The 13868-nt window shown below is 36.0% G+C and overlaps 1 protein-coding gene across 2 annotated transcripts in view; it reads left to right on the plus strand.

The window, feature by feature from the left end:
* LOC128548550 (uncharacterized) overlaps nt 1–13868 on the plus strand; it is a 351915-nt gene that overhangs the window by 257121 nt on the left and 80926 nt on the right. For both annotated transcript variants that reach the window (XM_053523737.1, XM_053523738.1), the window contains exon 18: nt 1925–2041. In XM_053523737.1, coding sequence (XP_053379712.1) covers nt 1925–2041 — 117 coding nt within the window. The remainder of the gene's footprint in view (nt 1–1924; nt 2042–13868) is intronic.

Raw genomic sequence — 13868 nt, forward strand, 5'->3', positions numbered from 1 at the left:
TAGGGTCTAGGCAGATAGATAATGTGTTGCGTCTCCGCTCACTGTGGGGGTTTCCAAGGTCGCCCGCTGCTCATCTAATAGCTCATTGATAATAAATATGTGTAGGAAGCGGGCATGTATTAATCAACTCCCCCTGTTTTATTTTCAAGAGAAACTATAAAAATATAGATAGTAATTTCAACTGTTACCCATAGAACTGGAAACTAAAATTAAAGAATAGCACAGTCTGCACTAAAATAAACTAAATTTTATTAAACAACACTCCAATCTGTTTTATTTTCAAGAGAAACTAAATAATATATATAGTAATTTCAACTGTTATTACCCATACAACTAGAAACTAAAATTAAAGAATAGCACAGTCTGCACTGAAAGACACTAAATTTTATAGACCAACACTCACCCCTGTTGTTGTTGTTTTTTTTTTTTTCAAGAGAAAAAATAATATAGATAGTAATTTCAACTGTTATTACCCATACAACTGGGAACTTAAATTAAAGAATAACAGTCTTCACTAAAAGAAGCTAAACAACATAGATAAAATCTAGGAATTTTAGTCATAAAAGATTGAGTTGATTTATACGCTGCAGAGCGCTTTCGTAGACGCAATTAAAAAGGTGCTTTGATGCTAACAAATGAGAAGCCTTATATCGCGAGTTGCCGGGTACTTTTCAGGTGACTTGAGTACCTATATATTTGAATGGTGTTTAATTTTGTTGCGAAATAATACTTCGACAAAACAAATTTTAGATGTGCCTACTTTTGGCAAGAATAAAACCTAAAAGCGATCAAATGAATATACGCTGTATTTTTAAAAATGACAGATATAATGAAATAATGGTTCATGAGTTTTTAATATAATTCAGCATTTAAAACATCTTCTTTGAATAAATGCGCGCTGTGTTTTGTATGACAAAAATAACAACAAGCAGGTGCACATGTGACAGTGGTCCTGCTTCAAGAAACGTAAAAGAAACGTAATTCATAAACAGTTGCAAACGATTGTCAAAATATTGCATGCATACATAGTTGCAATAAAAATATAATTGCCATAAACGGATGCGATTCTAATTTTCATTTAAATTCGGTATATTTACAAGATTCACGAATGTATCTGTGTTTTACAGATCAGGCCTTTGTTTAACTTTTGTTACCATATTGTTTGTTAGGGATTCGCTAGATTAGTATTAACATTATGCACATTGTTCTGTAACTTTGGGACAGGGTGGGGATGAAAAGCAAGGTTTGGTGCACCATTAGCCGGTTCACCCCAGTATGTTCCATTATATGTTGGTTTTGTCTTTGTTGTCTGGTTGTTTTACTTTGTCTGTGTTTTTGTACACATCCTTTATAAACACAGACATACATAATCTTATTTAGGCGCTGGATATGTTGTCCTTGATTATTTCAGGTTGCATGGTATATGCAATTTTACTATCGTTTCACGAAATTGAGGTTGATTTATAAAATTTCATGGATGATTGTAATATTATTCAGTCAATTGTCGTATTATTCAGATCTATTTCCATTGTTTTTGTTTAGCATACCGCGGGTGAATCAAGCTTAGTTGAATTGTTCAGCTGTGAAATTGAGCAAATCACAATGCCTTAAATTACTCTGTTGATTGTATGGTCTCATTTTCATCGAGAGTTTACCCTGTTATTTACACCAACCGTCCATCTCTTAACTTAGAAATATTTTACTGTTCAATTCAAATGATTTTAGAAATTTTTAGTAGGTACAGTAATTATTTCTGCATCTATATCCGAGTCATTGAAAAAAGTTAATCACTGATGTACTTGAGGAAGGCATTTTCACCAACGTCCTTTCTTACCGGCTTATTTATTCTGAAATTTGGGTAAAATTTTAAAAGCTGCATGATCGATTGCAGTGGTTTATTTCTAATATATTCTTGAACTTTCAGGAGAAAGAAAGAAGGCAGAGAACCATTGCTGTATTAATGTGTGTGTATCCTGCGAGAAGAATAGTTTTATGAACCCTATCAAATGTCACTGTGGCTATGAAATAAAGCCTGTCATAGGTATGTACAGCAATATTGTCTTTATTAAAAAAAAACAACACTATTTTCCTGCGCTATTCGTATTTCAAACCAAAAGAAATATCTCGTCAAGGTAATTTTGGAATGCCATGTTGATGCAGTAAAATAAAAACGCAAATAGCATAAATAAAGGGGCTTTTAGAATTAACCTGATGATACAATAAGGATTGGCAAACAATTTTGTATGCTAGCATCCTGTCTTTGGATAAGTCGTACAATTTACCGGTAGTTTCAAGTATCAATCACACAATAGGCGATACAGAGGCAAATTAGTTTTAAGCTCGGCTATTCATAGAAAAGTAGAGCTATTGGACTTGCCCGTGCGTCGGCGTCGGCGTCCGCTTCCGCGTCCCGATTTGGTTAAGTTTTTGTATGTAAGCTGGTATCTCAGTAACCACTTGTGGGAATAGATTGAAACTTCACACACTTATTCACTGTGATAAACTGACTTATATTGCACAGGTTCCATAACTCTATTTTGCTTTTTTACAAAACTATGCCCCTTTTTCGACTTAGAAATTTTGGTTAAGGTTTTGTATGTAAGCTGATATCTCAGTACTCACTAATGGGAATGGAATTTGTTCAATGTCATGATCTGACACGCACTAAGCAGGTCCCATAACTCTACTTTGTTGTTGTTTTTTTTTTCAAAATTATGCCCCTTTTTCCACTTAGCAGTTTTTGGTAAAGTTTTTGTATGTAAGCTGATAATAATTATCTTAGTATCCACTAATTGGAATAGATTGAAACTTCACCCACTTGTTCACTGTCATGATCTAACATGCGCTGTGCAGGTCCGGTAACTCTACTTTGCATTTTTTCAAAATTATGCCCCTTTTTTGACTTGGAAGTTCTTGGTTAAGTTTTTGCATGTAAGCTGGTATCTCGGTATCCACTAATGGGAAAGGATTGAAACTTCACACACTTGTTCACTGTCATAATTATGACATGCATTGCAAAAATTCAATAACTCTACCTTGCATTTTACAAAATTATGCCCCTTTTTCAGCTTAGCAGTTTTTGGTTAAATTCTTATATGTAAGCTGAAATATCAGAACCCACTGATGGGAATGGATTGACACTTTACACACTTGTCCACTGGCATGAGCTGATAAGCACTGTGCAGGTTCCATAACCCTGTTTTGTATTTTTTACAAAATTATTTTTCGACTTTTGTATTCATTCAATTGACAAGTCTGCTGAATAGTGGAGCGTTGCTGTTCTCTGGCAGCCCTTGTTTAATATAGTGTAGTTTCTACCGGTACGACAAAATATACTATAGTTGAAAGAGGCCTTGCCTATATTTGTGTCATCGTGACGTTAAACCAAGCTAAAATATTTTTCAACTGTTCATTTTCTTATTTCACATGAGCTTTTAGTATCGTTGGATGTCGGTCAGTATGTCCGTTCGTCTTCCATGCACAATTTTTTTAAAAACATCTCGTCCTAAACCACTATGCCAAATACATCTCATCTTCACAGGAATATATCTTTTGTGGTCAACTTTCAGATGTTTTCAAACCTAGGTCATCCAGGTGGACGTCTGGTTGCCATGGTAACCAACAGGAAAACCTTTACAAATCTCCTCCGAACCTACTTGGCTTGATTCGAAAGTAATTTCACAGCAATGTTCTTTGGGTGACCCTCTACTAAATTCCTTCAAACCATTCTGTTTTGTTATTAAACAAGGCCGCCGGGGGCCGCGGGGTTAATTTTCCTATATTTGAAAATCTTTGAAAATCTTCTCCTCTAAAACTTTAGAATTTATCTAAAACATATTTAACAGCAATTTTCCTAAGGTGACCCTTTACTTAATTCCTTCAAATAATTCTGTTTCTTTAAAAAAAAAACATGGCCGCCAGGGAGATGGGCTAATTTTCCCTATATGATTATATGGAAAACTTTAAATCTTCTGGCCCGATTTCAAAATAATTTCACAACAGTGATCCTCTACCGAATTCTTTCAAGCCATGCTGATGTGTTAAAACTCATGGATGTCTGGTGGCGGTGCTAAATTTTTCTGATGTATTGAAACATTTTAAAATCCTCACCTCTGTAACTGCTGAAACAAATTCAAATAATTTCAAACAAATGTTCCTTGGGTGACCCTCTACAAACGTCCTTCCAGCTCCCATATAATTTCCTCTAACCTGCACCCACAAAGAAAACCTTTTTTTTACTTTCAGTTTCTTGCGTTTTTGATAATGTCTCTAAGTTTCGCATCATTCTCCCCTCCCTCCTCCTTCAACTATTTTTGTACACCGCCCCTTTCCCAGATTTTTTGTGTAGTGGTTGGGGGCACTAAGACTTGCCCTTGTCTATACGTCTGTCCGTCCGAAATTGTGTCCTGCATATCGCAAAAAGTATTTGACCCAGAGTCATCAAACCTCACAGGATAGCCAATATGTGGAGTTGTAAACAAGTTGCATCTGGTTTTTATCCCCCGCCTTTTTCGAAGAAAAAAGGGGGATATAGAAATAGGCTGCGTCCTTCCGTCCTTCCTTCCTTCCTTCCGTCACACTTCGTGTCCGGCCCATAACTCTGCCATGCATGAAGGGATTTTACAATAACTTGGCCTCTATGTTTCCCATAATGAGAGAATGTGTCATGTGCAAAACTCAGACCTCTAGCTTCAAGTTCAAGGTCAAACTACAGGACAAAAGATAACAGGGTCTGTTTCGTGTCCGGTCCATAACTCTGCCATTCATCAAGGGATTTTGAAATAACTTGGTACAAATGTTCCCCATAATAAGAGGACGTATCATGCATAAGACCCAGAACCCTAAGCTCTAAGGTCAAGATCACACTTAGAGATTAAAGGTTAACATGGTCTGTTTCTTGTACGGTTAAATACTCTGCTATTTATCAAGGGATTTTAAAATTACTTTGCACAAATGTTCCCTATAATGAGTTGATTTGTCTTGGGCAACAACCAGATCCCTAGGTATTAGGTCAAGGTCACACGTACAGGTCAAATGTCAAATTCTAAAATGACTTTGTCCGGAGCATTTCTTCTTCAGGGAGGGATTTTGATTTAACTTGGCATTAAAGTTCTCCATCATGAGACACCTTTGTTTTTGGAATTACTTCCCTTCTCCGCAAGTAACTGCCAACTTCACAGATGAATCAGATATTAGCATTTGAAAACATTCACCAGTTATAGATTTCCAGACATTTTCAAACTTCATAATGTTTTCATGAATTATATAATATACATGTATAGTTATGACCTATGTACATTATAAGTATGTTGCCCTGTTACTTAGAATGTTGTTTTGGCATGCAATATGTTTTGTGAAAAATGTCCCTAGGCGGGGGACGTTGGTAACTCTGTTACAAATTCTTGTTCAATTGGCATTTCACACAGCCTAAAGTCCTGAAACTACGTATGAATATTATTCAAAAGATGAATTTGTGCACCTGATTCACTCTGCAAGACCAGATTTGTGGTCCTTGACTCAGTCAAAAATATGCATTTAGGGCATAAAGGTTTGTGCCCGACCTACCTAAATAACGTATTTGACCTAAAGTCATAAAACACTTGAGAATCGTTATAATAGCATGTAAAGTTGTGCACCTAGTGTTTGGAATTTTACACAGCCAGTCCGGAGTTATTGGACTTCACTTAATGAGGTATACTTATAAAGTGATTAAAAGTTTGTGTTGCATATATCTTAAAACTATTTCCCCTATAGTTATGAAACACGTCCATCTCAAACTTCACTACGAGAGTTGATCAATAAATTCGTTCACATCGCCGATACCTCTATAACAGATAATGGTACTGCTATAAAATTTCACCATTTTATAGAACAAGATAAGACAAACATGCATGATAAAATTTTCAAACTGAACTTTACTTGGTATATGACAGATATGAATTACCATAGCACCCCCGTGCAGCTAGACCACCGCAGCTCATAATTATATATACTTATCGATAATGCAGACCTAGAATTTAGACATTTTTTGGCATCCGCATCTAAATGAAATGACGTCGACGTCATTACATAATGTCTTCATAACAGGAAAAACAAGCGTTCAATGTTATTGGAGACAGGGAGATGTGCGCCAGAATGTCGTATGACGTCTCGATAGCAAAAGCCAGTGATAAAGTTTTGTATTAACTTAGTAATGACGCCACAATAGACAAAACAGAGTATAGAAAAGGCTTCTGGAAAGGAAAGCATATGTTGATCAATGACGTACAAGTGGCATAAGAGATTCTGTGAGGGTAGAGAGGACATTGAAGACGATCAGAGATTCGATCGACCAACGGCAAAACAGAGTTGCGTCAATGTTATGTGGATAAAAAAAGCGGTGAACAGGGATAGGCGGACAACGATTATGCAACTTTGCGAAGACACAGGCTTGGGTTACGGTTCTGTGCAGAAGATATCGGCTGTAGATCTGAATATGAGGCGGTTAAGTGCGAGATGTATGCCTAGGATACCGTCAGATCACGAGATGGAAACACGAGCGAGGCAGTCAGCGATTCCTGACATGATTTAAACGGGAAGGACAGTGTTTTCCCCATAGGATCATGACAACGGAAGAAATCTGGCTATATTATTATGACCCTGAAACGAAACAACAGAGTAGTCAGTGGAAGAACTCGAATTCACCGCCATAGAAGAAAGCTCGGGCCAGAGGATCGATGGGAAACACGTGTTCATTGTGTACTTTGACTGCCGGGGACTGCTGTTGTGCCACGCTGTGCCATGTGGTGGGACAGTCAATACCAAATACTAATCGAAGGTATGACCAATTACTAATACTAATTATAATAATAATGATAATAATAATACTGTAACATTAATTTAACAGTTTTTGTAATCCCAAACAACAAAGTTGTAAGGAGCGTATTCTGGTTTAAGGTTGTCTGTCTGTCCGTCCGTAGACACAATCTTGCGCGCACCAACTCTCCTCATCCCCTTGACACAATTTAATGAAACTTCACACAAGTGATCAGTAACAACTGTAGTTGTGCATGGTGCATGTTAGATTCTTTCAGAAAAAAAATGCAGAGTTACGGGACTTTGCTTTTTGTTACTATATTATATACATAGATTCTGCATATGCAATCTTGTGCGTGCCTAATCTCCTGAACCCATGCACACAATTTATTGAAACTTAACACAAGTGATCAGTAGTAACCCTAGTTGTGTATAGTGCATGTTTTGTTCTTTCAGAAAAAAATTCTTCAGTGTTATGGGACTTTGTTTTTTGTTAATATCCTGTATACATACAGTCTGCATATACAGTCTTGTGCGCGCCTAATCTACCGAACCCCTGCACACAGTTTAGTGGAACTTCACACAAGTGATTAGTACTAACTGTAGTTATGTATGGTGCATGTTACGATCTTTTAGATTAATATTCTGCAGAGTTATGTGACTTTGTTTTTTGTTACTATGCTATATACATAGAGTCTGCATATGCAATTTTGTGCGCGCCGAATCTCCCGAACCATTGCACATAACGTAATGAAACACAAGTGATCAGTACTAAACATACTTATGCATGGTGCATGTTAGGTTCTTTCAGAAAAATATTCGGCGAATTTATGGGATATTTTATGTTACTAAACTATATACATAGAGTCTGCATATGCAATTATCTTGTGCGCGCCTAACCTCCTGAACCCTTGCACGCAATTTAATGAAACCTCATACAAGTGATCAGTACCAACCCTAGTTGTGCATAGTGCATGTTATGTTTTTTTTTAAGAAAATAAATCTCCAAAGTTATTGACTTTGTTTTTTTTTTTTTTTGTTGCTTCACATTGTGTGCGTCAAATTGCAATGTACTGTGTCAATGTGTGATGGAGGTACATTCATCACCTTCAGTGATAGCTCTAGTTTATTCAGGTTATGGCGATTTCAGGTCATCCGTCGGAACCTACTTACGGCAATGAATCAGACGCCTACGCTGACTAGGAAAACGTAATTCTACATCATAATAATGCTCCCAGCCACCGAGCAGGTGAAACACAGACAACCACCACCATTCAGCTAGAGGCCGAGATCTTGGAACACTCGCCATACTCACCCGACATCGCCCCTTGTGATTTCGTCTTGTTCCCCAGGCTAAAGGTCGAAATAAAGGGACCTAGGTTTACAGGGTCTGACGATCTACAGAGCAGAGCGTTAGCGCTGTTGAGATCATTCGACAATTCATTTTATACAAACATTTTTAGTCGTTGGGTGCATAGACATGAACGTTGTGTTGAAATTAGTTGCTATTACTTTTAGAAAATAAAACACTGACGTCGTTTTGACGTTAATGTTTGCTCTAGCTACGGCGATTTTTGTATGGTTGTAGTAATTTTTTGTTTCTGTGTAAATGTGATGGAAGTTTTATGTGAAGCTTACTCACCTTATTCGCGAAAATGATCAGAGATATCTCCTACACTCTCCGTTGTTGCTTTTAACCCGGAACAAACCATCAGCGGAAGGTGTTCACGAATTCATTGATCAACCCTCGTATATAGCAATTTGTCCCATAAGTCACACTGACAAGCATATATTATTTTTGCAAACAAATAGCGACTTTGCTTAAGCCATTGTATAAGATGGGATAAAGTGATAAATCATTTAAAAATACCACTACATTGTATTTAACATAATTTATCAATCCCAAAATTCTAACGGAGATATGTAACTCATAATGTATTAATGTTTTGATGTTTCCGATACAAAAATAGTAATACGAATCTATAAATCACCCTAAATATTCGCCAGTTTAATATGATGTACCACTTTCACCTAGAGTACAAATTGGCGTAGTTTCGACACATACTTTTAACATCTCGTAACATGATTATAGATCATGAAATATATTGTTATAAATTGTTTACTTCATCACTTACCCCGTGTTCTGGCCGATTTTAGAAAATGGACTAGACATAGACACCTTTTCTTAGACACACGTAACAAAAGTAACGTCGATGCAACATCTTTTTTACCTCGTTGTAACATCATTATAACACAACTTTAAACGTTATTTGGCCAACTTTAAGAAATGGGTGGGAAATGCGTAACATTTTGACTACAAATACACGCCATTTCTCAGATACACTAAACATAAGTAACACCCATGGACATCTTCTTGTCCACAACCTACAACACTCAAATTTGGACCACATGTATAGTTTTAAGTGGCTAGATGACTCTTGACATGAGTTGACCTTGATCTTGACCTAGTGATCTACTTTCACATTTCTATAGCTACAGCCTTTAATCATTCAACATTAGTAAATTATATGTGTCCAGTCAGTGAATTCCACTTCTGTTTCGCTTTATTTTTGTAATAATTTGGGGGAGCAGCCATTGGTTTTACCAATATTTTCTTGTTAATTTGGCGAAAGAGTTTCTTTACTTTATAGTGTCTATGTATGTCAGACCTGGAGTAATTAAAAATGTAATTGTAATTAATTGCAATTAAATTACATTTCCTAAGTAACTGAATGTAATTTGTAATTGGGTCATTTATCAATTACATGTAATTGTAATTTAATTAATTACAGAGCAGTTTTGGGGTGTAACTGACAATTACATTTCAATTACTTTCCAATTACATGGCACATGCTAATCCAGTTTGTTGTGCAAATAGTATATATACGTTTATTACCAGTGACACTTCGCTTTAACATGCTAATTTGCATTTCATAGCTGTGAAAAATAATAATAGAATATTATGGTAGGTGTTAATCCCTTGGACATAGCTCCTTTGTTCTGATATAATTGTCTTATTAGAACCAACTGGTAATCTTTGATGATGTTTGTCACTATGTTTTTGGAGAAAATGATCAAATTATGATTTGAAATTGTTATTTGCATCATTATTATTTAGATTTTTATCAGAGCAAAAACTGAAATGCTTAGCATATCATTTTTATCTGTGATAAAATTTGTTGTATTCAATGATACAAACAACATAGCAATTGACATCACAGTTCTAACAAGATAAAAAATATAATTATTGTAGACATTATGAGTAATCTACAGTTTTAATGACACAGTTATTCTAGGATGGCTTATGAATGTTTTACAACTTATTTTCAATGTGGTCTTTGGATAACATGTAGTGTCAAGAATAAAAAATTTAAATATATGTTTAAAATGTAAATGATTAAATACTGAAGTATACTAGTTAAATTAGAAACATCTTGCAGAACCATGATCATATAAACTTCAGAGAAATTCAGACCTCAGAGAAATACCTGACTTTACATGCATCATTCTTCTCTAACCGAATTCTGCTTGACAATGTATTAACTATTAATTTGGGCTGACTTTTAGCTCCTTTTGCAATAATATTAAAGACTGAATGATGATTTCCCGCAAACAAACATTTTACTTTGAGCTTAAATTCAATTTTGAAATAATTTAAATCAGTTTACAGGTGAATTATTATGTATATGTAGTAAAAAGTAAAAGAACTTTGCTACAGTGTTCATGTAAGAAGTACCACATTTGGTATTGTAATTGAATGTAATTAATTACAATTTGCTATGAATTGTAATTTAATTAATTACATTGTTAAATTTGATATAATGGTAATTGTAATTTAATTGGACATTTCTCAATGTAATTGTAATTTAATTAATTACATTTTAAAGTAATTGACCCCAGGTCTGATGTATGTCATTTGCGTTGTCTTCGAAGTGAAGTATACTAGTATTCTAAATAAGGATATAACAACGGATAGTTTAGTCTCGGGTATAATAATATTTTATTTTATCTTAGGAAGGCTTGATCCTTTAAACCGAAAGGTATTGTTTAATGGTGCTTGCTTTAAGCTCACCTGAACCGAAGGTTCAGGGTGAGCTATTAGTATAGGGTGGATGGTCCCGCGTCCGCCGTCCGCCGTCCACATTTTTACTTAAACATCTTCTCCTCTGAATCTACTAGTCAGAATAACACCAAATTGGATCTGTAGCATCCTAGTCAGGTTCTCTATCAAATTTGTTCAAATACGGGCATTTGGCCCCTATTTGGGGTCGCTAGAGCTAAAAATAGAAAAACGACTTCTTTTCATGAACAGCTTGGTGGGTCTACATCAACATCTGTAGCATTATTATAAGGCCCTCTTTCAAATTTCTTCAAATGAGGGCACTTGGCCCCTTTTAAGGACCACTAGAGCTAAAAATAGAAATACATTTAAAAGACTTCTTCTCATGAACCGCTTAATGGGTCTTCATCAAACTTAGTCTGTGGCTTTGTTATAAGGTCCTCTTTCAACTTTGTTCAAATGGGGGCACTTAGCCCGTTTTAGGGGCCGCTATAGCTGAAAATAGAAAAAACTTTGAACGATTTCTTCTTATGAACCGCTTGATTAATTTTCATCAAATTTGGTCTGTAGCATCATTATAAAGTCCTCTCCCAATTTTGTTCAAATGGGGGCATTTGGCCCCTTTCAGGGGCCGCTAGAGCTATAAATAAAAAATACATTTAATTCTTAACATGAACCACTTGATGGATCTTTATCAAACTTAGTAATATGGTCCTCTATCAAATTTGTTCAAATGGGGGCACTTGGTCTCTTTTAGGTGCCGCTTTAGCTAAAAATAGAAATACGTTTAAACGACTTCTTATCATGAACCGCTTGATGGACCTTCATCAAACTTGGTCTTTAGCATTGTTAGAGGGGCCTGCTAGAGCTAAAAATAGAAACACATTTAAACGACATCTTCTCATGAACCGCTTAATGGATCTTCATCAAACATGGTCTGTAGCATAATTATAAGGTCCAAATTTGTTCAAATGGGGGCACTTGGCCCTTTTAAGGGCCGCAAGAGCTAAAAAAAAGAAATACGTTTAAACGACTTCTTATCATGAACCGCTTGATTGATCTTCATCAAACTTGGTATGTAGCATCATGGCCCTCTGCAAAGTTTGTTAAAATGGGGTCATTTGGCCCCCTGTAGGGGCTGCTAGAGCTGAAAATAGAAATACATTTAAACAACTTCTTCTCATTAGCCGTTCTCATCACCCACATCATTTGACACAAGGTGTATAACTTTGACACCAATTTTTAGCTCACCTGAGCCAAAGGCTCATGGTGAGCTTTTGTGACCGGTCAATGTCCGTCGTCCGTCATGCGTCGTGCGGTGTCAGTCGTCCGTCGTGTCTAAAAAAAAATCTTCTTCTTGAAAACCACTGGGCAGAATTACACCAAACTTCACAGGAATGATCCTTGGATGGTCCCTTTTCAAAATTATTAAAAGATTTTCATTCCATGCAGAACTAACTTTTAAAATCTTCTTGTCCAAAACTGCAAGGCATAGAGCCTTGATATTTGACAAGTGACATCATCTAATGGTCCTCTATGAAGATTGTTCAAATTGTGCCCCTGGGATGAAAAGGGGGTCCCAAGTTTTACATAGACTTATATAGGAGAAAACTTTAAAAATCTTCTTGTCTGAAACTAAAAAGCCTAGGCTCTTGATATTTGGTATGTAGCATTGCCTAGTGGACCTCTAACAGAATTGTTCAAATTATGCCCCTGGGAGTCACTTGTTATACGAGTTATGTAGGAGAAAATACTTCAAAAATTATCAGATCATATTTCCTAGACTGTTTAATTGTATTTACCTGATGCACCCAAGTGATTACGGGTCACCTTACTGTGACCTTGACCTACTGACCTACTTTCTTGTTTTTTAAGATACAGCCTTGAAATTTGGATGACATGTACAGTTTTGCATACCGATTTTAAAACTGACTTTCAATGATGATTTGACCTACTGACCTACTTTCTAATATTTTAGCATCAGTTTGCCATTTGAAACATGTGATTCCTATTACTCAGGTGAGCGATTCAGGGTCATCATGACCCTTTTGTTTATTAATTATGCCCCCTTTTACTTAGAATCTAATGTTTATTTTGATGCATTTTCACTATGTCTCAGTTATTACAAAATGGGTTTGATTCAAACTTAAAATAGATGTTCCACCGTATCACCCACATCATGTGACACAAGATGCATAACTCTGACACCAATTATTCATGAATTATGCCCCCTTTACTTAGAATTTAAGGTTAATTTTGATGCATTTTCACAATATTTCAGTTATTACTAAATGGATTTGATTCAAACTTGAAATAGATGTTCCACATCATCACCCACATCATGTGACACAAGGTGCATAACTCTGACACCAATTGTTTATGAATTATGCCCCCTTTACTTAGAATTTAAGGTTAATTTTGATGCATTTTTACTATATCTCAGTTATTGCGAAATGCATTTGTTTCAAACTTGAAGTAGTTGTTCCACATCATCACCCACATTATAATTGACACAAGGTGCATAATCTTGCACCAATTTTTCATGAATTATGCCCCCTTTTCGCATAGAATTATACAAATATAGTGGTTTGATACACTTTATCTGTACCTCTCTTATTATTTGATATCTTTTAACACAGACTCAAGCTATTGTGCAATATTCATTCACCATTGGAGTCATTAAACACTCCAGTGACAGTTCTTGACAGATTTAAATGTGTTTGGTACACAGGTGTAACATCATAAAATACATGTGGCCAAGTGGTTAAGATCGCTGACTTCAAATCACTTGTCTTTCATCGGTGTGGATTCAAGCCTCACTCGGGGCGTTGAATTCTTCATGTGAGGAAGCCATCCAGCTGGCTTACGGAAGGTCAGTGTTCTACCCAGGTGCCCGCTGATGATAAAATAATGCACGGAGGAGCACCTGGGGTCTTCCTCCACCATTAAAGCTTGAAAGTCGCCATATGACATATCATGTGTCGGTGCGACGTTAAATCCAAAAAAAAAGTTC

This window comes from Mercenaria mercenaria, chromosome 14 (genome assembly GCF_021730395.1).
Source record: "Mercenaria mercenaria strain notata chromosome 14, MADL_Memer_1, whole genome shotgun sequence".
Taxonomy (NCBI): domain Eukaryota; kingdom Metazoa; phylum Mollusca; class Bivalvia; order Venerida; family Veneridae; genus Mercenaria; species Mercenaria mercenaria.